Source organism: Apteryx mantelli, chromosome 25 (assembly GCF_036417845.1).
Source record: "Apteryx mantelli isolate bAptMan1 chromosome 25, bAptMan1.hap1, whole genome shotgun sequence".
NCBI classification, from domain to species: domain Eukaryota; kingdom Metazoa; phylum Chordata; class Aves; order Apterygiformes; family Apterygidae; genus Apteryx; species Apteryx mantelli.
Window position 1 is genome coordinate 10497112 of NC_090002.1, and position 23854 is coordinate 10520965.

The 23854-nt window shown below is 43.4% G+C and overlaps 4 protein-coding genes across 4 annotated transcripts; 2 read left to right on the top strand and 2 right to left on the bottom strand.

The window, feature by feature from the left end:
* Positions 1-1610: 1610 nt before the first annotated feature.
* WDR77 (WD repeat domain 77) lies at positions 1611-7124 on the bottom strand. The gene is made up of 10 exons (XM_067310632.1): positions 6936-7124; positions 6626-6811; positions 6172-6313; positions 6043-6092; positions 5239-5309; positions 4771-4825; positions 4411-4482; positions 4203-4311; positions 3679-3747; positions 1611-3467 (listed from the first exon to the last, which is right to left on the bottom strand). Exons 1-10 carry the CDS (start codon positions 7093-7095, stop codon positions 3308-3310), a joined length of 1074 nt encoding a protein of 357 aa, XP_067166733.1. The 5' UTR covers positions 7096-7124; the 3' UTR covers positions 1611-3307.
* A 440-nt stretch (positions 7125-7564) lies between these two features.
* Positions 7565-11049, top strand: ATP5PB (ATP synthase peripheral stalk-membrane subunit b). The gene is made up of 7 exons (XM_067310513.1): positions 7565-7672; positions 7849-7891; positions 8327-8472; positions 9087-9250; positions 9769-9894; positions 10113-10292; positions 10880-11049. The coding sequence occupies exons 1-7, from the start codon at positions 7645-7647 to the stop codon at positions 10949-10951; spliced, it is 759 nt and encodes a 252-aa protein (XP_067166614.1). The 5' UTR covers positions 7565-7644; the 3' UTR covers positions 10952-11049.
* Positions 11050-11566: 517 nt separating this feature from the next.
* C25H1orf162 (chromosome 25 C1orf162 homolog) lies at positions 11567-16443 on the top strand. Its single transcript, XM_067310515.1, has 6 exons — positions 11567-12293; positions 13140-13202; positions 13570-13669; positions 13974-14062; positions 15240-15319; positions 15899-16443. The coding sequence occupies exons 2-6, from the start codon at positions 13172-13174 to the stop codon at positions 15974-15976; spliced, it is 378 nt and encodes a 125-aa protein (XP_067166616.1). The 5' UTR covers positions 11567-12293; positions 13140-13171; the 3' UTR covers positions 15977-16443.
* A 3460-nt stretch (positions 16444-19903) lies between these two features.
* Positions 19904-23441, bottom strand: LOC106490980 (adenosine receptor A3-like). Its single transcript, XM_013950498.2, has 2 exons — positions 22806-23441; positions 19904-21775 (listed from the first exon to the last, which is right to left on the bottom strand). Exons 1-2 carry the CDS (start codon positions 23153-23155, stop codon positions 21178-21180), a joined length of 948 nt encoding a protein of 315 aa, XP_013805952.2. The 5' UTR covers positions 23156-23441; the 3' UTR covers positions 19904-21177.
* Positions 23442-23854: the final 413 nt, after the last annotated feature.

Consider the following 23854-nt stretch of genomic DNA (forward strand, 5'->3'; position numbering starts at 1 on the left):
ACTCACCAGTTGTTGATACAAAGCACTGTGGCAATTTAGATGTTTTCAGGAGCCTGATCAAGAAATAAATGGGCAGCTAGCTCTAGGTGTGCATCACTCTAGAAACACCCCTCGTATCCAGCTGGTTAGGCAGGCTGACGAAGGAGCCCGTACGGTTCAGCTTGTGCTTCTTCTATAAATAGAATTCTTGGGTTTGAGCTTTTCATTAGTAATGAAACCTGCATACTCATCTGCAAGTCCTAACTAGAATGTTGTTCTTAAAACTGAAAATGCAGTGTGAGCAATGCAAGCAAGAACATAAAAGGCAGGTTTGTCTTCATAGTGGCTTACTCTCTCCACTCATCTAAATTATACTTATTTGCATTCTCATCTCTTTAATCCAGCTCTGGCTACAGAACAAGGTTTTTCATTAGCGAAGTGTGCAGTGTTTTGAAGCTTTTGCTCTAGCCACAGTGTATTTATGGCAGAAAGTGTCCCCTAACTTAAGTGGCATGTAAATTAACCTAGACAGTGTGAACATCCCACAAAACCTAGGAAATTCTCTAATTCCTTTGCAGATGGCTTCTAAGCCGACTAGCACTGATGTGGTCATCAGTGATTCTGCAGCGCTGCCTGCATGATGCAAGTGATGCTGATGTGACTATTTAATATAGCCTTGCTAGCAATGGTGTACTCACTTAGGAGCCAAGGTAACATGACACATTCACTGCTAAGAAACTCTCTTCTGTGCTTCTCTTATTATGGTGGGGAAAAAAAAAGGGGGGGGGGGTAAATTGTAGTAATGGTAGGTACTCCTTAAAGAAATGTGTCACTTTTAGAGCAGCGCTGCTCTGCTGTCAGGCTAGCAGCTGCTGCCCTCCTGCGGCAGAACACAAAGCTTAATCCAAAGATTTGCAGGATGCTGAAGCCAGTTTTTGTGCTGTCTTTAATTACCAAACAGGACTAACCCCATAGTGGCTTCATCTTCCAGCATTATGTTTGTTTTTGCCTTGGTCTGTTGTGGCGTTTTGCTTACCAAGAATCTCGAGAAACTTACTTGGTTTAATACTTCTCCTTGATACTTGAAAAATCTTCATTTTAGCAATGCACAATTAATATCCTACTTCAAGTTGTGGAAAGAAAAGTTTTTTGAAAACAAGCCAAAGGGCTTATAGCCTGCCTTGTACTAGTGCTGAGGAATAGTAGTACCCTAGCATTAAACAGTAACACAGCCCAGTGTTGTTTAAGAATACTTCTATCTTCAGGGACTGAAATCACAATTTAAATTTTTAGTGTGTGAATGATTTCAACCAGCTCTTACATTTTATATAAATTTTACCAGCGCATACCTGAATAGGGGCTACTGTCTTCATTCCTGCATGGAAGTTGGAGCAGTGGAGTCAGTCAGACACCAATGGGCTCTGTGTACCCGCAGTGCCCTGAAACTTATGTGAGCTAAGTACTTTGCTTAAGTGTCATACTAAACTGGAAGGGTTTGCTGGATCTAGCCTCTAGGATGTATGTTACGTATTGCATCTCAATTTTAATATCCTATGACCCAGATACAAGCTTTGTGATTGAACATAAGGTGAAAAATACTACAGAAGTGGCTGAGTAAAACTTGCATCCAGTTACAAATGAAAACTATGATTTATTTAAAAATTGCCATTTTTCAGACATCATCTGTTTCACAAACAGCACAAGACCTGTTTCAGTTTTCAATATGTTATCAGAGGTCCATAACAGTAATTTTTTTGTTGTTGTGGAAGGGTAGTTTGAGGAAATCTGTCAGTTTTCATAACCGTTTACCTTGCCCTTATAATACACTGCTCTAGATCAGGAACTTTGTTCTGTGAACAACTGAACGATGTTGGAATTCAAAGGAACAAACTAGGTTTGAGAAGAGTATGAGAACAACACAAAGACTGGAAAAGCTTAATCTGCCTAGAAATTAATTGTGGGTGCTGCATAATTTGGATCTTTTAAAATACAGGTTTTTCAGAGATGAACACACTGGAAATGGCTTACACCTCCTTTAGTGTTGCTAGCATGCTAAATAAACAGAGGTAGCATTCACTTTAATAGCATTTTCTTTGTTTTACTAGTTGAGACTCACTTTTATTGGTCTAGGGAACGTTAGCTCTGACCAAGCCAGACCTAGAGCAGTGGCAATGCATGCAGAGCAACTGTATACTATGTTCCAGGGAAACAGTTTAGTTTGAGAGAAGTTAAAGTGGTATATTATGAAGAACACCTAAGGTGTTGTGCAGTCAGTTTTGGGGATTATGGGAATGGTTGGGGTCCCCCCCTTCCTATCTTCAGCACAAAATGCCACTCATCACAAGTGCATAATGAGTTGCCTTATTATATCACTAAGCAGAGTCTGGTTATAGGAGCAAACAACTGAAAATAGAAGTCCTTAGTCCAGTTTTCCATTATATAAACTCTTGTTCAAAAGTTGTTAATATTTCAATAAATTGTCTTCAGCACAGAGGAGTGGAAACAGTGTCAAACAGCACAGCAACCGCTAACCTCTCTTGGCTTTCAGCATTCTACGGAACAGCCCCCTTGAGCTGGCCTCAGCTTCAAGCCAACATTGAACATTGCAAGTCCTAGTATTTCAGTGTCCGTAACACTGAAACGCAAAGGTGCTTAACCACAAGGCTGCATTCTGGATCCTTATCATACAGCGTACAAGATTCCTCCCACTGAGCGCCGATATTCTTAAATACCCATCAATGGAGCAGAAGCACACAGTGCTTACTGCGGGATCCACACTAGCAGAGGGCTAAGACCAACCCTCTCCCTGCACGCTGCATTAAGGATAACAGTAGAGCCTTTCCACTCTTTCAATGCTAAGGCAAGTTGTCTTGCACAGTGGGAAGGATCAATTTATGCTGTTCTTAATCTCCCCGTAGCAAAAATCTTTGTGCATGTAAGGCCCTCCCATTCAGCTAACTAGGGCAAGAGGGGGGTTTTTAACCTCCCCAAGTAATTTGTTTCTATTACTTCTTGAAGAACTGAGGGAAGAATCAATTTTTATTATACCTAATTACCTGTCTCTCCAAGACTCCTCTGTGCCTGAAGTCAATATTTTTCTGTGCAACATACCAAAGTCTTATCACAGGTGAAGCCAGATTGCTGAGGAGAGGGTAAAGCCTGTTCTGTAATGAACTTGTGCCTAATTCAAAATTACTACAGGAACCTTCTTGGCCACAAGCTTGAAGACAGACAACAGACCATACCCAGTCTGGTTCACAAACACCTTTGACTTCAGCAGAATCAAAGTAACACCAGGAAGGAATTCGGACCAATGAGTTTATAAAAACTATTCTTTTACACAGTTGATTCCAGAAGTTTCACCAGTTGGTAGTGGTACACTGTGATGTAAAACCTGATGATCCCATCCAACTGTAGTGAGCAAGGCATTGTCTGAAGGAGACCATGATAAGCCTTTTACAAAGTCTCGATGAGAACGGCTTCTGAACCTGGAAAACAGGAACACTCCATTAGGCATAAGCACTGTCACTAGGAGTGTTTATGAGCTTGTGGAACTCCCTAACTTCCAAACTACTATTGTGTTAGGATGATGCTCCCCAATTTAAGAAGCATTTTTAATCTTTCCCTCAGTATATGGATAAACAGTTAATCAGAAGTCAATAAGACAGCTGCAATAGACACATTCTGTCCCGTACTTACACCTCTGAAAGGTTTGAGTCAAGAACAGCTACTGAACAGTCTTCACTGATTGAAGCCAGGAAGGGAGAACTAGGGAACAGAGATGAGACCAGTGTTAGAGCAATCAAATACATGAAAGCTTCTTAGGAAAAACTTGGGAAAAACATAAGTCCTAGTGAGTCAGACCCAGGCTACAGTGAATTAACAGACACCAAATCTTGTGGAAATATTTTCATCTTCATAATTATTTGATAAGTTGCCAGCATGCTAAGCAACATTCTATTAATCTCTGAAAACAGGTAATCCTTCCTCTCAGCACAGAAGTGACTACCACAGTGAGTGGGTGAATTCTGAATGTTGAAAAATGGTGTCCTATGTAGTCACACACTTCTGGTCAAAACACAGGCATTGTTTGCTGTTCCTCACCATTGATCCTCCTCTGCAGAAAGACCAGCACTAGTACTCCCATTTGTTTTACCCTAAGAACCAACAAGGCCTAAGAGCATGTATAGTCATACACTTTATGGCAGCATCTCAGACAGTACCTATGTGTAGAAAATGCAAACCCTGTGATACTTCGGGAGTGCACGGCGGAGCTGAGGGCAGAATCAGGCTTCTTCGTGTCTACCAGTGCAACTGTCCCATTTTCATCACCTTTGAGAGTCAGAAGGAATGAGGTTATTAGCAAAGCTGTCATGTGAAAAGAGACCTTGGTTTGTCTAGTGATAGTTGGACAATAAGATTGCTTCTTACCCAAAGCAAAGATGTCACTTTTTTGTGGATGCCACATGACTGAGGTAGGGAGGTAACTACAGGCACTGCAAACTGTAAGCAAATAAATTGGTATGAGTGCAAAGAAGATGGTTAGTGCAAAGATATTCCTGCAGTGTCTCAATTAGCACTGCTACTGCACTAAGACACTTATTTAAAAGCATATTTTACTTTTGTGAAATTGTTAATTTCTTTAGCTTTTAATATTTTTCTCCTCCCCAAATGGTCAGATCATTAGGCTGAAGTTAGGCATAAATGAAGTCAGGCATAAAACAATGTATTTCTTCCCACATAAACTCACACACAAGCAGTGACAAGCAGTGACTGCATATAGAAGCATACCAATTCGAGTAGCTGGTTTGGGGCATCTGGTGTCCCAGAGTAAAGTTCTGCTGTCCTATAAATCCAAAGTGAATGAAAAGGTTTTTATAATTTCTTTGCAGCAGAGGTAAGCATAAGCTTTCAGATGTACTACTGTCCTACCACCACTGACCCACATTCAAACCTGCATCATCTCTTTCTTTATATTTAAAATGATGCTGCCATTAACGACGAGTTAGCTCCTTCAGTCATCCCCGGAACAGAGAGATCTACAGACACAGCTAGGAACTCCCACGTTTTAATACAAACCTGTACAAATCAGCTTGGAAAACTGATCAGCATACTCATCAGACTGGAACATTTAAAGAACACGCATGGACACAATATAACACAATAGGTGGTTTAGCAATAAGCGTACTTAACTGTACAAATTTAAAGTTAAATCTCATTTGTATCATCAGGTAGATTTAGACAGAGAATTAGCTTTACCTCAGCACAGGACAGGAACATAGTGTCCTTACCAGGACAGGAAGCCACACATGTCACTGAACCGGAGTGAGCTACCAAAAGCACAAAAGGATAAAGAGTCTGAAAGACTGTATCCAACCTTCCTGCATATTCCCAATGCTTAGCCACATATTAGGGAAAAGGGACCTAGCAACTCTTGAGGCCTAGCAGCGTAATAAAGAACAGATTATACCCAGACGGAGGCTAACTTCTACTCACTGATATCCAACTACTTCCTACCAAACTGATGAGCTGCCAAATCCACCTAGAGCCACTGCAGTCAAGTCCCTGTGATTGTGCCTAAGCTTGAAGAAGCCCTGCTAGATAAGATGTCAGTTAAAGAGGAGAAAGGGAGGGAGGTCAAACAAGCAAGTTATGGTTGAAGCCTCTGTTTCCTCCGCCTCTGCTGTGACTAGGGAGCACAGATCTCCTGAGATGTCATCCTGTATCTCCAGTGAGCTCTTTTCAAAATAAACATGCATTAGAAGATCATGTGATCACATACAACTCCAAGAAAGATTTCAGTCTAGAAAAAATACTGTAAAGTACACTTAGAGATGCAGGACGAACTACATCTTATAACATACATTTGTAGGGAGAAATAAAAGCAAACACCCCAGAAGAACATACAGTTGTGCTGGAAGCTTCAGACAGGCCAATATTAAATCACACCGTCTACTGTTTGGCCCATGGGAAATAACGGGTGATGCTGCAGGACTGACCACTGCACGTTACACCTGCAAGAGACCAGGAAGAGCAAGATGAACAAGTCAGCTTGACACTCACCTCTGTAGGAGTGCAGCACAGTTTGCTGTGGGAGGTCCCAAACTTTCACACTGCGGATAAAAGCAAGCTGTTAGGAAGAGCGATGGAGCAATCACTTGGAGCGGGAGCAGCAGAGCAAGGGGCACTAACCAGAAGTCTCTGCTGCCGCTGACAGCCTGGGTGCTGTTAGCAAGAACACACACTGTCATCACAATGTCATCGTGCTCATATTTACAGAATTTATTCACTATGAGGGTTTCGTTTTCATCCAGCTCCCAGAGCTCCACAGCACCTGGAAAAGAGAAGGTGAGGCCGCCTTCAGCAGGAGTGAGGGCCGCTGGCAGGGCCCGTGCCCAGTCCCCTTCGCTCAGGAGGTCCCCCCGGCCTCAGGGAACAGGGATGGGGACAGCGGCTGAACAAGGCTGCCCGGGGCACCGCTCCCGGCGCCCTCAGCCCGCCGCGAGGCCGGGGAGCTCCGCAAGGCTCGGGCCTGGGGGGGGGGGGGGGGGCAGCGACCCCCTGCATCCCCCGGGCGTGGGGCCAACCCCTCCCCCCAATTCCCCATCCCCCAGGAGCCGGGCGCTCCCGGGGCCCCCGCGCTTACCGGAGTCGGAGGCCACCAGGATGCCCTTCTCGGCCACCCAGCGCAGGTCGGCGACGCCCGCCTCGGTCTGGACGCCGGCGGTGCAGAAGCCCTCGCTGGGGGCGCGGCGGGGGTCGGCGAAGACCCAGAGGGAACCGGCCCAGCAGCGCCCGCTGAGCCCGGAGGCGCCCAGCAGCAGGGCCCCGTCTGCGGGAGGGACACGGGGGTGGGTGAGGGGGTGGGTGGGTGAGCGAGCGCCGCCCGCCCCGGGCCGCCCCGTCCCCGTCCCCGCTCCCGTCCCCCGCCCGCCCTCGGGGCCGCGGCCCGCTACCTGCGCGGTAGTGCGCGCCCTCCAGGTGGCGCTCCATGCAGGCGGGCGCGTTGGGCGGGATGTTCCACTCGGGGCCCGCGCCGGGATCGGCCTCGGGCCCAGGCCCGTCCGCCGGCGGCGGCGGCGGCGGCGGCTGCTCGGGCGGCGGCGGCTCCTCCATGGCGGCGCGCGGGACCCCGGGCCGGCGGCGGCGCCCCACGTGCTCCCGCGCCGCCCCGCGCCGCCGCCTCTCGCGAGACTCCGCGAGACTCCCCGCCCCACTCCGGGCAGCGTCGGCGCCTCTCGCGAGAATCCGCGAGACTCCCCGCCCCGTTCCGGGCAGCGTCGGCGCCTCTCGCGAGAGCCCGCGGGACTCCCCGCCCCTCTCCGGGCAGCGTCGGCGCCTCTCGCGAGAGCCCGCGAGACTTCCCCCCCCCACACACACACACACTCCAGGGAGCGGCGGCGCCTCTCGCGAGAGCCCGCGGGACTCTCCGCCCTTCTCCGGGCTGTGTCTCCGCCTCTCGCGAGAGCTTGTGAGACTTCCCCCCCCCACACACACACACACACACTCCAGGGAGCGTCGGCGCCTCTCGCGAGAGCCCGCACGACTCCCCGCCCTTCTCCGGGCAGCGTCGGCGCCTCTCGCGAGAGCTGGCAGCGGCGCCATCTTGGTGCGGCGGCGGGCTGCGGTCACCGGAGGGTCGTTTATTGCCGCGCCGCCCCCGCGATGCTCTCCCGCCTCGTCCTCCGCGCCGGTGAGCCGGGTGGGAGCAGCCCCGGCTCCCTGCGGGGCGGGCGGGCGGGCGGGCGGGTGTTTAGGGGCGGTGTATGGGGGCGGTGTATGGGGGCGGTGTATGGGGGCGGTGTATGGGGGCGGTGGGGTCCTGCCTGGGCTCTGTCCTGACGCGCTCTCTGCCCTCTCGCCCCTCAGCCCCGGCCGCGCTGAAGAGCCTGCCGCCTGCCTTCTCGGCGGGGTGAGTACCGCGCGGCCGCCGCTGCCCCGGGCTCGGGGCGGCCGCCACGGGGCCCTCGGCCGGGCGCCGCAGGGCTTTGACCTCCGGCTCGGGCCTCCGGCGCGCCGCGGCCGCCGCTGGGCTGGCTTTTCCCTCCGAGCCGTCGCCTGGCCTTTCCGAGGAGGCCTCGGTAGCGTTGCTGTTTGAGCCCTTTGCTTTCTTGCGTTACGTCGTTCTGTGCTTTTGCCGTTATGTTTCCAATTAGTATTGTAGGCCTATAGGGTAGTTGATGTTGGGAGGCACCTCGGGAGGTTATCTGGTCCCACCCCCTTCCTCAGAGCAGGGCTCTCCGAACAGTAGCTATATCGCAGAGAATGTGCTTGAGCTTCACTTAAGGGTTTTTGTTTGTTGCTTATTTTGCAAGAAACTTAATGGAATCTTTCTCATTATTTATAGCATCTTGCACACCAAAAGAGCGCTTCATGCAAGTCAGCAGTGCTTGGCTCCTCTTCCCCCTCTGCCTGAGAAAGGAGGAGAAGTACGTTATGGTTTGATCCCTGAGGAGTTTTTCCAGTTTCTTTACCCTAAAACAGGAGTCACAGGTTAATATATATATACATATATATTTATGTATAACATGCTTTTTTTTAGTCTGGTTATGCTCGCTTGGTTCTGTCCACAATTAGTAGCTGGTAAATAGGTAGAATATTAGGGAGAAAGCTGGCTTTTCTTTGAACACCCTGGATGTGTGGAAAGCAAGGTGCTTAATTTAGCATGAAAGGAAGAGCAATTCTTTTATTTTGTTAAATATTTGATTCTGCAGGATAAATTATTTTTTGAGACACTCAGAACCTTTCAATTTTACTCTTACTTGTGCTTTAAAGAAAGGTTAAAAGTGTAACATGGGCTTGAAAGAAAAAGATTTATTTTTGCTGGCTCTCAAAAACTTTAAGCAGAGACTTTTGCCTGTTTCTGAATGAGCAGAAGCTGCAAATCTCATTGAAGGTGTAATTTGTTTTTACATCTGGTAACTATCCTTATTGTACCCCTCCTTGTGGTGGTGTTGGGTTTGTATTCTTGGTCATGGTGAAAGAGAATAGTTCCTGTTCTTGTTATATGTCTAGCTACTTTTTTTTTCTTTCTTTTTTTAAGGTGTTTGACTTGAATGAGCATGTTTACACCACATACCAATAATGCTGCTTCATTCTTTTCTTAGGACCTTATATGTTGGGAACTGGACTCCTGCTTTACTTTCTTTCTAAAGAAATCTACGTAGTTAACCATGAGACTGTTGCAGCTGCCTGCATATTGTCAGTCTTGATTTATGGTGTAAAAAAATATGGGTCTAAGGTAGCAGCTTTTGCTGACAAACTTAATGAGGTAAGAAAAGAAACCGTAATTTAACTTTGCACTGGTAATTCTAAGTAATCTGCTTAAATATTTAAAAATACTGTGTTCGGAATCTGTGCCTGATGTCTTCAGAACAGTGCTTAAATAAGGTATGTTATAGATATTATGTCAATATTGCTATGTAGGTCTTCAAAAATAAAAACATTTTATGTCAAAACAAGTACTTAATAGAATGATTTTTTTTAAAGTAAGATCAATTTTGAACCATAATTTTTCTGTCTTGCCAACTTTTAACCTCAAACCTGACACAATTCAGCTTGTACAAACAGTTCTCAAATTGTAATGGAGAATTTTGAAAATTAGTTACAGCTTGCTTGTTTTCCTTGCGTCTTACTTTCATTCTGAAGTGTGTGTATAAATACATATACACAAACATTTATATTACATATTACATTTATTCATATATATTACATATATATTACATGTAATAATATGTACATATGTGTGTGTGTATATATATATATAAAAAACATATATTTGTTTTCCAGGAGAAAGTTGCTACAGCTTTAGCTGTGAAGAATGATGCAATTAAAGGTCTTGAGACTGCAATTGAACAGGAGAAGAAGGAACAGTGGCGGGTTGAAGGCCGTAGTTATCTCTTTGATGCCAAGCGGGTATGCATCTCTAGCCTTACTGTTGATTTCTATTGCTGTCTTCACTATACATAATTCTCTTAGATTGCTAACAAGTAACAAACAATTTGCAATATGTATGTTGCAGACTTGTCCATTTTTACCACCTGATAAAATGGCTTCTGTTATAGAACTGTGTTCTGTTGCTGTTTTGTAATTTTGCTAAACGTTAACCAGTTGGTATCATCCTTTGCGTATAGAATAATATTGCAATGTTGCTGGAAGCTAACTACCGAGAAAGACTGCTGACAGTGTACAATGAAGTAAAGAAAAGGTTGGACTATCAAGTGGCTATGCAGCATTTAAAGCGTCAGAAAGAACAAGATCACATGATTCAGTGGGTAGAGAAAAATGTTGTTCAGAGCATCACACCTCAGCAGGTATTTCATTTGTTTTTATCTGCTTTACATTTTAGTCTAAAAATACTTGCTGTCCAGTGCTTCTGGCTTAAGCCAGAAGATGCTAAATCATCTCTTGGTGACTTCCAAGTTGAGCTGAGATGCATTCCTACTGCTGAGTAAAAGTTACATGTCCAGTTATTGGGTACCAGGTGTTTATGCTGCTGGTGATTTGAGCTAGAACCATTCATGTTGTTTGTTCTTCCAACATAGTGCTAAGCTTGTAATAAGATATGTAGCTAAGATCAGGGAAGTTGCTTGTAAAATTCTCCATGTAAGATTTCAGCAGTTTAGGATCTACAGATGGACTTTAGATGTCCTTTCTCTAACGAACAAACCTGAGAACAAGAAAACAAATGTTCCCAGCACTGCTTGCTGATGCTTTAACATAAGTCATTGTTTAGATTTGAATCTCTGACTTCATGAATTACAATAATATCACTTTTGGTTTCTGTCTCATTTCATGGGTCCAAAGAGACAATCCAAAGTTCATTAGAAAGTATGTTTTGCTTGTTTAAATATCTTTCAGCAAGTCTGTTGTCTTAAAGTTGTTTTCTTTTCTTTTGCAGCAGAAGGAGAGTATTGCAAAGTGCATTTTAGACCTGAAAGCGTTATCGAAGAGCGCACAAATGACAGTGTAACTGTGTAGCATCTGATTCCATAGACTTGTGTCTTCTATGACTTATTGTTGGAAACTGTATGATTCTAATGTTTAATTAAAAAACTCTGCTGTCCTTCACTTGCAGTAGTAACACTGATTTCCTTTTTGCGTTTGTAGTAGCTTGGTCTCTAAGATAAACTACTAGAGTTGGAGAAAGGAGTGGGGGATTACTTATAACCACTGCATGTGCAGTTCTGGATGGTTACTGGTTTGGTCATGACGACATCAGAGATGAGAAAGATGACTGAGTAGTGGAATCTTTCATTGTGGTGCTAAAAGAGTGACTGTTTTTTGTTAGTTATCTGTGATTATGACCTACATTTGTAACAACTGTTAACATGTTTTAAAAACAAAATGAGTGCTAGTGCTCCCATTCACCTAGTCAGTGAACTGTCCAAGATTTGGAGATAATCAGGATGGATGCCCTCTGCTTTTTCAAACGAAAAAAAAAAACAAACAAAATCTTCTATAACAGAACTTCAAGTCAGGACAATAGCATCCTCCTTTTCTACGGAAAGAGGATGTTGTGGGCAGGAAATTTATCAGAAGCTAGCTGAAAACTTAACTTTTATACTGGTGACTTCAATTGAAGTTAAAACAGTGAAATGGATAAGTTTGCTCTTGAGGATTTTTTTTCTGGGAAAGGCTTGCTCATGTGTAGCAAGGAATGAATATTAATGATTAGTATGATAACACACTGTCTAAAGTTTGCTTATTTATTTATGTAGAAAACTTTTCCTGCAAGGATGGTGTTACTTTTCAAATACGTGTACCCGCAGAGTAAAGCACTTAAATATGTGTAATCTCATCCTTTCTACTTTGGGAAGTGATTTATTTAGTAATTTTTTCTGATTTAAGTAAGAAACTAGCATATGCTTCAATGCTTTGTTATGTAGGTTGGTATTACGAGAATACCTGTTTTTAGTGGAGTTGGTAAACTAGCTCATGTTTTTAAAGATTTTCCTTTTTTAATACACAAGTTCAGCAAAAAGGGTATACTTCAGTTCATAGGTAAGATAACTTTAAAAGCAAAGGTAAGCTAAATTCTTAAGCTGATGTTGACTTTTTTTTTACTTGCAACAGTTCCTGAAAATAGAGGGTTTTTTATGTTGTTTCCTCTTTTAAAAAAAAAAAAAAGAAAGAAAGAAAAAGAAACTGAAGTTGCAGAACTTCCACAGTTGCATAACCCAATGTTTGAATGATATTTGAGTTCTAACAAGCTAGTTTGTCAGAGGTTCTTCTCGCAAAGCAAATGGTTATGGTGGTGATAAGGCTTCAAAAGTTTTCTACTGTTGTATGGGCAGCAGTTTTTATGGTGTGAGGTAAGATGAAGCTTTTCTCATTTATTGCTATTACTTTTATTACTGCAAACACAGTACGCTTTTAGATGTGGCTCAGGAAACTTGGGTTCTAAAAGTTTGACTTTTCTGGAATATGGGCAGCAATGCTTAGCAAGTGACATGTAGTAGAAAAAGATGATTGCAACAGTGAGAACAAGATGTTTAATTTCATGTTGTTGCTAGGCACACTTTATTTGCAATGTCCTGATTGCAAGTCATATTATGAGGAACACCGGGGGATAATTTTACAGTAAACTAACAGTTCCCTATTTTTAAGCTCCACTATGGTTGCACCTCCAAATACTTTCTTGTGTTGCTGGAAAAGCTAATGTAACCTTAGGGGGGAAAAAAAAACTTACAAAAGAGACTTTTTATCAAAACTCTTTCTGATTATGAAAGTTTCCATAAAGTTCTCTGTTCAAGCAGCTGCAAAAATAATAGTTGGATATTTAATGTATTCCATTCTTTTGAGAGATGGCAGCATGTTCATCAAAGCGCAGTGAATGTGCATGCACACACACATGAACAAGACTTTGGGAAATAGGATTCACACTTGCTGACTAGTTGCCAGGTTTGTTTCAGTGGACTTTGTGCAAATTTGTTGTGTATGGCTTGCACGTAGCTTGTAAGAAAGTGGGGAGACAGAGGAATAAGATACCAAAACCACTGATGAAGACTAAAGAGTCCGTGGATTAGATGAGTGTTATGTTTGTTTTGCTCTAATGTAAAACTTACAGAAAAGTGAGCTTATCTATAGTCTGTGCCGTTTTCTCAATTCTGTGTATTTATGTGTTTAAATTTAACTTTTTTCCCCCCTTCCCTCTGTAGCTTCTCTTATTGTTCATTAGCGTTTGGAGAGAATGGGAATTTCTTCCTCACAGTCAGATGCAGGTATCTTCTTTAAGGAATACTTGTAGATCCAGTGTTCTTGGTTAAGTTGGCATTGTCCTGACCCAAAAAGGGCTGCTGAGGGGTAACTTAATAGATCTATGAATTTGGGAAAGTACTGCACAACTGCATGACTTCCTAAGGCTGTTGTCAGACAATATAAATAACTTATTTTTCTCAGCTTAGTGTTTTCATTTTCATCTGTCTGGCAGAAAAATGTTATACTTGTATTAATATTTACTTGCATCTTATGTCAATAATTCTTAAAGAGGAACATGCCTCTGGCTATGTAGAGCTTGTCACTTGCAGTATTAATGGACAAATTAACACATTTTAAGAAACTATTTTAATTTTTTCTATTCACTTCTAGTTACACAAGAACCCATTTCTGCTACTGTTGCTGTGCATACCACTGTATATACTTCTACTGCTGACTCACGAGCTTCAGAAGCCAAATGCTTTATTGATAAGTAAATGCTACACCTCCTGACTTCAAACATAAGAGTGCCTTGAGACTACAGATCCCTCTAAGGGCAATGTTGCGTAGTACATTTTGTCTCTGGCTTTTAAAAGGTTGCTTAGAATTTCCTAGTCTCTGCACTAGATGCTTACTTCACATTGACGCTTAACGCAGATAAGCACCTTTTTGTCCCATTGGGTTTGGGATAAATGATGTATTACATTTCATAATGTTTGGTGAATATGAGAACTGCAGTTTCTGTAGCATTTCTGTAAAAAATGGTGATTCTGACATGCTTTTTTGTGCATCAACAGCGCTGAGATAGTCTACATATTACTAGCCTTTATCTCTGGCATCCTGTCAAGTGTTCTGGTTTTTGCAGTCGTCTGCCTCATCAGAAAAAGTAAGTGAGACAATAGAGGGAATAACTGTGGCAAGACAATGGTTTATTCAAACTTGGTGGCAGAGAAGAGATTGTGGTGCACATCTGAGGCATCAAATATGCATGGTGCTAAGTTTCTGTGTTCTTCCTGCCAAATCTTATAGCAGAGCTGATTTGTCGTAGGGTTCTTGTTTTCCTTAAAATAACTGATGTAGTATTGTACCTTTAGAAATAGGCTCAGATTATGACTGCTCATTAAAGTGTTGATGATCGTTCTTGTCAGTGACTTTTTATTAGTCACCCCTAACTTTGAGGCATTGTCCCCAATAATAGGTTTCAAAGGGTAAGATTCATTAAGACCTGCTTACACACAAGAACTAACCGTAGTGCTAGTGTGTGTGTGGGGAGAGTTATATATATATTTTTTTTTTCCCTAACACTGTCTGTATTTGATCCTGGTTTAGCCGCTTCATACAGGCGGGTTGGGATTCAAGCTCCCTTTTACTTGGGCTGCCAAACTACTCACTTTGCAGTGAAGTTGTTTGAGGACTTCCTGCATTAAGAGCAGTAAGATACATCTAATAGGTGCACTTCAGGACTGACTGCCTTCTAATTTTCTTGGCTGAGCTTCCCATAGTGAGTTGAGAGGTAGCTCCACAGCTAACTGGCAGAGAGCATCACACGTGATTCCATTTGCCATGATAAAAATGACCACAAGATATACTTCCCAGTGTCCTGGCACCAGAGGAGAAAGTGAAAACAGTAGCTGGACTGTCTTGCATCCAGGACAGACTAACCCACTGGGTACTAATTGCTCCCTAGCTCTGCAATTAAAACATCCCAGTCATAAGTTCTGACAGGCAGCAGATGTTCTGCTGTTTTGTCATGGTGGCTATTGCAGGGAGGGGCTGTGTTGACTAAAGACTTGCTATCTTTTAAATAAATAACAGACTGCAACAATAAAAAGAAGTGCTGATGAGGATAAGCTGCCTACCTTTTTCACCCAGCTGATACTGATCCACAGTATTTTCTCTGTTCCTCTTTGTCTCCCCACTTCCTTACCTTATAAGCTTATGTGTAAGCCATGCACCCTTTGGCTGGTGCGACTATACTGTGCCAGTTTCACACCTCTCCGCACTGCTGTCTCTGAACACATAAGTAGACAGTTGAGATTGGTATCCCTCTCTCTCCTTCCTAGAGCATAAGAGAACCCAAGAAAATTTACAGGAGCAAGCTCCCACTCAGACAGCATGTGAGGCATCTGTCGAAAACATCGAGGTAAACGTCAAAACTGTTCTTGTATTTCTGATACTTTATGCAAAGATTTCAATTTTTTGATAAATGGTAAATACTAATTTGGAGGCGAGAAGAGAGGCTTGCTCTTGCAGGCTCAAGTGTTATCAGGTCTTTTGACTGTTTACCCTTTGAAGCAGAAAGTACTTCTTTTGCATCCCAAGCTTCAGTGTTTGGTAGTTCTGTGCTACTGTGTTTGGTAGTCCTGGGCATTGCCTGAGGAAGCAGCTAGAAAGGAGGATAGATACTCTGTTAAGGGGCTCAAATGCCACATTCCCCACATATTCCAAGGCTAAACCAAACCACTAATTGGCAGATTAGGGGGAATTTTTTTTTTTAAAAAAAAAGGGCAGACTTTTGTGTTTTTCCTTCATGAAATCGATTCTTTAGAAGCCCTTAATACTGAGTATTTTCTCAAGATCCTGGGCTAGACTAACAATTTGTCTGATCCATTTCCCATGTTCAAGGACAGGCTGTGACTGCTCATGGTGTGTATCACTGAAAACAAAAAAGTGGGAAACCCATGCTGAAATGTAATATTCATGCGTTCTCTAATCCTTGCAGCTTCTCTCAGAGCCCCAGAATGAGGTTACCTACACCAGTCTGGTCTTCCGGCAGAATCTGACACCGATGACTGTGTGATAATGTGTACAGCTTCTAGTGAAATGAGGATGCTTTCTGCACATGAAATGCTACTGGAAGTGTTGTATCAAAGCATATAGTGCTCTAAGAAATGGTGCCAACATTGCAGTATGTAACATCAGCTATTTTTATAGCTATAAGGGAGAGTTAATGCCTCCTATTCCAGCTGCTTGCCAACACTTGTGAACAAATCATTTACTTTTTATACCTTAGTTCTTCATCTGTAGAAATGTCAGTGAGTCCTTGCAATGCACTTGTAGTGTTTCCTTTTGTATTTCAGCTATTGTTTTGAAACAGAACTAAAACAGGAAAATATTTTTCTGTCTGTACATATCCGTGCCCTTATGTTTCCCTGTTTGGCTACTGGCTGCAGTGTTTTTGGCTTTTTTTTTGACTGCCACGTGCTCTGTGCTCTCATTAATTTTTCTGCCCAATGAAGCTATGATAATAAAATGTTTTTATGCAAATTTCCACTTCCTGAGTGGCTCACAAGAAAAAACCCCCAAATTTGTCTCCTTTAGAGTGTTATTACATGCTGAAATGCACAATCATACTGTGACAGTTAAAACTTGTGGAAATGTTGGTATATGGCATTCTAAGTATTTTGGAAGAAGTTTAAAATTATCCCTTTTCAGAGGATAGGGAATAAGTTACCACTGGTGATTTGGTCTTTGTAGCCATAGAGAAGCCTTGCTGCTTTGCACATTTGTATGTGCATGCTTGTGTAGTTCGGAGTCTGAGGCAGTACAACACACTTGTAAGAGCTGAAACAGAGCTCAAATCTCCTGACACCTCAGCCCTCTTAAATTCTGAAACCTTATTTCTGACACCTGAGAACATCAGATTCTTGAAAATACTTCAGATTGTCCAAGTGCTATTGGAACTGTCTCTCTAGAGAAAATTTTCAGGCAGGACAAATGTCTTGGGTCACGCAGCTTCCTGTGTGCTCCAGCAGAAGTTGATATGTGTAACAGATTTGAGAGAAGCTCCCAAAGAAGGGAGACTAAATGTCCACTTGATGGCAGCAAAAAGTCACAGGTGGGCAGCTCTGTTTAGCTCAGTTTAGATTTAATGCTTCATTTGGCCAGCAACCAGTTAGCAGAGCACTGGCTCCATCTCTGCTGGGTCAGCCAAGAGCTGTTCTGCCTTCTTGATTTCAGTAGTTGATGGAAGTTCAGGGGACCACTGAAAACTAGATTTACGAACACTTTACACTCCAAAATCTGGCTTGGAGGGTGTTATGGGTGAGGCTGTTGACCATTTATAGGGTTAGGAGTAGAACTTGTTGTCTTTATTTTGCTGTATTTGCTCTCATCTTGATCATGGCAGCTTCTCCAAGCACTATTTAATGGAGAAAATACTATATTACTCCTCCAAATCTGCAGCTACTTAGGGGTTTGTGAGGGACAATTGTGGTTTGTTCACAATTTTTTTTTAAGTTTAAAATTAATCAAAATGTTCCTATTTGCTACTTGACAGCAACTGAGAAATAAGTACATTCCCTTTCTGTGTTAGATGCAAGTGCAAGACAAGGTGATTCACCACAGACTTTTTCTCCCCTGCAGTCTATTAACAACGAGACCAGCTAGGATGTTGGGTTTTTCATGTAGTGCAATTCACAGCAAAGAAACGTCTAAGATTTAACACAACCTTTTCATGTACTTCATGAAGTTTTGCTAAGCGGAGGAGAATTTTGTACCCTGCTAGACTGTGGGCTGACGAGGAGCTACCTACTTTGTGGCTACTCTGAGCTGGGTTTGGCAGGCACTTTGGAGGGTCTGAACAACGCTGTTTCCCCTTGTTGTGTGGCTGCTAACCAGACTCAGACTCATACCGGAGCATCTGTCCATCTCTCCCTTTCCCACACCAGGAGCTCTGTATAGTTATATCCAGTTTTTAAAGGATAGTTAAACTATATTTGAAGATGAATAAAGTCACATACTGGCTGTCCTAATGTTTTTTTTTCCAGCAGCTAGTTCTTTGCTTTATAGGCTGCTAGAGAGGTTTGGGACAGCTGTGTCTACTAATCAGAATAAAGGAGGCTTTACGGGTCCTCTGTTTCTCTATTTTGGCGCTCACATTTTCACTAATTCAGTAGGTTTCCGTCAGAGGTGTTGAGAACAGGGCTTTCAAATGCTGGTGTATTTGTGGGCTTCCTCGAGACAGGCTTGCACGGCAGGACTTTGCACGATAAAGTGCCTGGGTACAAGAAAGTGCAGTACAAATCCTCCGACTTTAGGAGGGTGATGGAAATGGCTCACAGTCAAACTGTGCTGTGAAGGGTGTATGGGACAGTGGTGTCCTAGGATATTCCCTGACATTTTGGAATTGATCATCTGATTGCAATGTTAAAAAGATATATAATTAGAGCTAGAGTGGTGATGCTGAAGTGACTGTTGGACTGCATTTCTCTCAGCCAGCAATGAATCTGCATCAGTCACCCCTCACAGGAGCATGCTAAATCCTTTGGTCTTCCTCAGTGAAATGTGCGTACTCAAGGACACCTAGTATGTGACTTTATTCATCTTCAGTACAGTCTAAGCATTACTTAGTGAGTCTGTTTGGTTTGTGTCTAGGGCTGAACAGCAAAGGCATCTCCAGGTTAACTGCTAGAAGCGAGAACCAGGGCCCTGCTCCTCTGTGAAAATCCTCCAGCCAGCACCACTGCCGGGGGAGCACATGGGAGTTCTCACTGGCAGGATTAAAGGCGCACACTGCAAGCCTGTGGCAGAAGCCAGATAATAAGCCACCCGCCTCGGCGGGGTTGGGGCACCTCTGATTACCCTTATGGAAGTGAGGCGGGCTCCGGCTGTGGTGAGTTCCTCACTTCCCCATTAACAGGTGGGCAGGTAGCCTGGCATGCCATCTCCGGGGGCGCTGAGCGGCTTCGGTCGGTCTGCTGAGATTATTGCCCTTTGCAGCTTTATTTCAGAAGGCAGGGCAACTTCCTCTGCTTTTAGTCTTCTTCTTTTTCTTGTTTTCTCCACTCTCCTTTGTATCATCATGATTTGCTCACTTGGAGTTTGTCCGGCAGCCTGCTGGGAAGTCAGTGCTGTGCTGGTCCCTGCTTTCTCAAAAAGGCATACGCAAAGTTTGCTGTGCAGCATTCTGGTGAATAATTTTCTCACGTTTAGGTGGGGCCTCTTTCTCTGCTGAAAGCAGTTTCATCAACCGATCAGGAGAGATTATGGAGCAAAACTCTGATGTACTTGCACAGTGACTTCCTTCACTGGCCTGTTTATTAATAGAGTTGAACTGGGTAACGGCAGAGTTTTACTCTATGGCAAAGATCACATCAGATAGAAAATTGAGATGTCTGATCTTATTTAAAGGAGCAGAAGACAACGCTTCTCCTAACTGTTTTCTGAGATAAATAAAACAGAATGACCCTCCTCTTCTGCTTTTCTTGACCATTTTTATTATTTTAAAATGGAGTTAAAAAAGGCCCTTGCCTTTAATGACCTATTTTCAGCTTGACCTGTGTTCCCTAAAAACAGACTGCACAAACTGTGGTGCAGTATTTACTGTAATTTCTAAGCAGGATAACTACTAAAGCAGTGGGGGGGGTGGGTCTCATGCAGGCTGCTTTTTTGATTGTTGAGAGAGAAGAATAGGTTTAATTCGTATAAACTCAAATACTATCCTTCATGAAAATGAGACGGCACCAATTGCAGCATGAGTTAGGAAGGCTCAAATTTACCATCTAAATTGACAGAAAGAAAAGGTGTAAGACTATTCGGTGAGGACATGCCTCGGTTGCTAGCTGCTGTATTATTAACAACAAAGAAAATAGATTTATCCTGTTTTCCAAGAGACCCAGCCATCAATCCTTATTTAAAAAAAAAAAAAGACAAAATTTGCCTTGACTATCTCTTTCTCTATTTTGAAATGATTTAATAAAAAGACATACATACTTGTGTGTGTACATATATATTATATGTATAAATACATATGTATGACATATACTTTCAGATACAGTTCAGAGTAGTCTTCAATTTTGTAACAGGTCGTTGCAAAAAGAGAAACTTTTCACCAGGTTTACAGAGGTTTGGACTAGAGCAGATGACTCTCAGTTGCAGCAAACAATGATTAATTCAGGTGTTAGGAAAACAATTTGTGATTATAGGGCGAATTAAGCATGGGAATATGTTGTGCAGGAGGAATCCCTGTCATGGGTAGCTTTTAGTAACAAATTAGGAAAATATGTCTTTGGTGGTTTAGGGATAGTTGATTCTACCCTGGGTCAGGGAGTTAGGAGCGGAGAAGAACCTAGAGATGTCATTAGTTTATTTTTTATGACAGACATAATCACCTCCTTCCAGCAGGCTACCCTCTTCTCAGTATATCTCATTAGAGAGTAGCTTCAGTGTGTTCTTGTGGCAACTCCGCTTGTGCCTGGCGCACTGTGAGGTCAATTTTGCAGGCTTCTGGGGTGGGCCCTGGGCTGATTTCGAAGCAATGACAGATTCCCAGCTGGCAGGAACTCGCGCAGAGAAGAGAGCCACCAAAGTCAGTTCAGCTGCTGGCCTTTCTGCTGAGCCGGTCAGCAGCGGGACCGGTTGAGAGGGTAGTTTCACAATGCAGTTGTTCATCTGCAGGTGGAGGTGTTACACAAGATGCTATAGTTTCATGAGACATGTAGGTGCTGCTGAAGCAAAAGGTTCAGGGAAGACTGGCTGTGTGATAGCAAAGGGCCTACAGCTAGACAGAAAGAGAAACCAAGACTATGACAAAAAGACTTCTCAGGCTCCACTTAAAATTAGAAAGTAACAAGCATTGGTCTTTACCAGCTGAACACATATCTGAGGTAGGGAACTAGGAGCAAAAAATCTCTGCCTTGTTACCAGTGCTCAGGGTCACCAGCCTACCAAATAACACTCAAGCCAATAAATAAACCATGGAAGGTCCTGTGAAATGAAGATGCTTGTCTGGAAGATCTGGCCTTGGTACAGCAATCACTGAGCAGAATTCTCTGGGGTATACTTGTGCAGGAGATCATAAATGATCCTTTTAGGCTTAATGTCAAATGTGCATCAGACTGAGTAAGAGGAGCTTGCCCTTATCATAAATCAGTTTGTCTAAAAGAGTGAGCAGATGAAGCGGAACGCATATTTTCCCATGAGTTTCTTAGTGAAGCAAAGCTTTATATCAACAGTCTGGTATATACTGACAGTTCGGCATTCAATCTTGATCTATAGCTGTTAGTCTGTAGTTTGCTCTGTAAGAACAACTGGATCTGGTTTTTTGCACAGCATATAAGTCTTTAAAATTAAAAGGTACGTGTTTTTGAACTTCTTTATCTTGCAAGCATAGACAATGGGGTTCATGGCAGAATTGGCATGGGACAACAGGATTCCCAAGTACATCAGATATGGGGGGATCTGCCGTTTGGGGTAAAAGTAGGAAACGCAGTTTATAATGCATAGAGGCAACCAGCATATTGCAAACAGGAAGAGAACAAGGGCTAGAGATTTGGCTGTCTTGAACTCCTGCCCATAAAATGTTCCTGCCACTTTCCCGTTGGTTGTACCTTGACTAAGCTTTGTCCGAATGATATAAAAGATTTCAGCATACAGAGCACACATGATGGTCAGAGGGACAAGGGTCCATGTGAAGAAGCCAAAATATACCATGTAATCCATCCTCATCACAGAGACAAACCGACAGTTGAGCAGGTCCGGGTTTCTGTGTGCTCCCTTGTTCCATCCAAACATGGGGACTAATCCTGCCAGCAGAGACGCAGACCAGCACAAACCCAGTGCCAACCAAATTCTTCTCTCTGTAGTGATTATTTTATATCTGTTGTGGAAGAAAACCCAGGCCATGTTAAACAGAAGTGTTTGGAATAGTTGAGGATGGTTTCAAGAACTCACACATTCAAATACTGCAGGTTCGTTAGGGCAAACGGGAGCATTAACTTCCTTTTCTTGGGAAAAAAAAAATCTTATCTTGAGATGAGCCATAACTCTTTATTCATAACAGTTACTTCGCAGAATCTGTATATGGTGAACTATGCTTAACTCCCCCTCTTTTTCCTTGTAATTTTGTCTGTTTTCAGCTATTTCATTTCTTGTTTCATTATGATCTCACTGTGCCTCTTGACTGGGTATTATTTGTATTTCCACAGTTAGCAGTTCTCTGTTATTTCTCAACTTCCTTGGATGTACTTTACCCTTTATACTTCATTTATACCATTTGTAAGACCACATTGTTCTTTCACTCTTCAATCTATAGGTCCTTTCTGCATAAAAAAATATAACCTCTTTCATGTTTGAGGTTATGCTTTGGGTTTCTACCTTGCATACACTTTTCCTTTCAAATATAAAAGGTGTGAGCATCTTTTTAAGTTAGCCCTTAGTAAGGTTTTGTTATTTCCATATTTTCAGCCAAAGCACATATAAATCATATTTAAATGACTAAATGAAACTCAAAGAAATCTGTAGTACTCCGAGCATACCGCACAATTAGCAAAATGCCTGAAGAATTAAGCTGTTTGACCACGGTCCCATCCTGCAGCCAAATTCTGATGAGCAATTACCTTGGCCACCCACATTGCACGAACAGATCTCACTGTCTGCACCGCGTGACAACTGCAGACAAGTTCAGACCCAGGACAGGCGCGCGGTCCCTGCTCTAGATAGCTCATCTTAGGTGGGCTTTTACAGACAGGTATTTTCTTCGTCCTCAAATGCATGTGTAGGGTGTCTCCGTGTTAGGAAAGGGCCAGGTTAGGGAGGAGAGAGTGGAGGTAGCACTTGGGGCAGGGGAGGGCTGAGGAAAGGGTGGAGGGACGAGGCTGGCGGGCCGCTAGAGTGGCAGCGTGGCTCACCTGGTGGGCAGCTTCACTCTCAGGTACCTGTCGATCGCGATGGCCAGGAGAGACAGGATGGACGCGTTGGTAAAAATCACTATTAGGCAGCACATGAACAGGCAGGTGTAGAAGTGGATGCTGATCCCCAGGCTCACCACGATGGCCAGGGGCATGACGAGGATGCCGACCGCGATGTCAGCCAGGGCCAGGGAACCGATGAAGTACAGAGTGGTATTCCGAAAAGCTGGGTTCAGCTTCACCACCCAGATCACCAGGATGTTGCCCAAAGTGGCAAACAAAGCAATCAAGGACTCGGTACCGATGTAGATCCCATCCAGGCTGCTCAGCGCCAGGCTGCTGTTGGGCATGGTGAACAGCCAGAAGTGCTCCTGCCTTGGGCTCAAGGTGCAGAAGGGAGCATGAGAGTGAAGGGACTTGCGTGGGGATCGTCCGCAGTGTGACTAACCTCGCAGTCGTTCCAGTGCCTCTTCTTAGTACAAACCTCCTCCAGAATTTCACGTTCTCAGGACTCCCGCAGCGAATCAGCTCTTGCCTTTCCAAAGAACTGCAAATATCTTAGCGTCCAGGAAGCGCTGTCCTCTTTGCACGCATTTCCCTCTGAACCTCAAAGCATCCCTGCAGCAGCCTCGTATCATTCAAGCACTTTGGAAAGCTATTTTGATGGGAAAAAAGCCACTCCAAGCCTGCTTACCAACAACGTGCAAACAAATATTTTTAGCTGCTTCCTCTTCCTAGTCACGGTTTTAGAAGTAAGAAAACTGTAATCGGAGTTGACCATGCGAAGCTACTACTTATCACTTGAGATAATCATTCTGTAGTCATCGTAGGAAATGCGACAATTTAAGGGACGTTAGTGGGGTGTTTAGTTCAGTTCTAACCTTTTACTTGATTTGGGGTGTATTATTTCCAAGAAGGCCCTGAAGTAGCTGAGATACTCTTTACTCACACCTTTCCTAGTGTGACCAGAACAACATTGCCACGCTGCCCGTGACTTTTTTTTCAGTGGGTGCCCTCGTTTCCATTATAAATCAGTACGATATCCAATG

What these genes read in the sequence shown, in the direction of transcription:
- WDR77 (XM_067310632.1), bottom strand. Translation starts at nt 7,095, where the DNA reads ATGGAGGAGCCGCCGCCGCCCGAGCAGCCGCCGCCGCCGCCGCCGCCG. An exon ending in AGCGGCAGCAGAGACTTCTG is followed by an intron (nt 6,093 to 6,171) that starts GTTAGTGCCCCT and finishes TTTTATCCGCAG; the next exon opens with TGTGAAAGTTTGGGACCTCC. An exon ending in TGTTCCTGTCCTGTGCTGAG is followed by an intron (nt 4,826 to 5,238) that starts GTAAAGCTAATT and finishes TTGGATTTATAG; the next exon opens with GACAGCAGAACTTTACTCTG.
- ATP5PB (XM_067310513.1), top strand. Translation starts at nt 7,645, where the DNA reads ATGCTCTCCCGCCTCGTCCTCCGCGCCG. An exon ending in CCGCCTCGTCCTCCGCGCCG is followed by an intron (nt 7,673 to 7,848) that starts GTGAGCCGGGTG and finishes CTCGCCCCTCAG; the next exon opens with CCCCGGCCGCGCTGAAGAGC. An exon ending in TTGCTGACAAACTTAATGAG is followed by an intron (nt 9,251 to 9,768) that starts GTAAGAAAAGAA and finishes TTTGTTTTCCAG; the next exon opens with GAGAAAGTTGCTACAGCTTT.
- C25H1orf162 (XM_067310515.1), top strand. Translation starts at nt 13,172, where the DNA reads ATGGGAATTTCTTCCTCACAGTCAGATGCAG. An exon ending in GCCAAATGCTTTATTGATAA is followed by an intron (nt 13,670 to 13,973) that starts GTAAATGCTACA and finishes GTGCATCAACAG; the next exon opens with CGCTGAGATAGTCTACATAT. An exon ending in CATCTGTCGAAAACATCGAG is followed by an intron (nt 15,320 to 15,898) that starts GTAAACGTCAAA and finishes TAATCCTTGCAG; the next exon opens with CTTCTCTCAGAGCCCCAGAA.
- LOC106490980 (XM_013950498.2), bottom strand. Translation starts at nt 23,155, where the DNA reads ATGCCCAACAGCAGCCTGGCGCTGAGCAGCCTGGATGGGATCTACATC. An exon ending in AGAGTGAAGCTGCCCACCAG is followed by an intron (nt 21,776 to 22,805) that starts GTGAGCCACGCT and finishes CTTCCACAACAG; the next exon opens with ATATAAAATAATCACTACAG.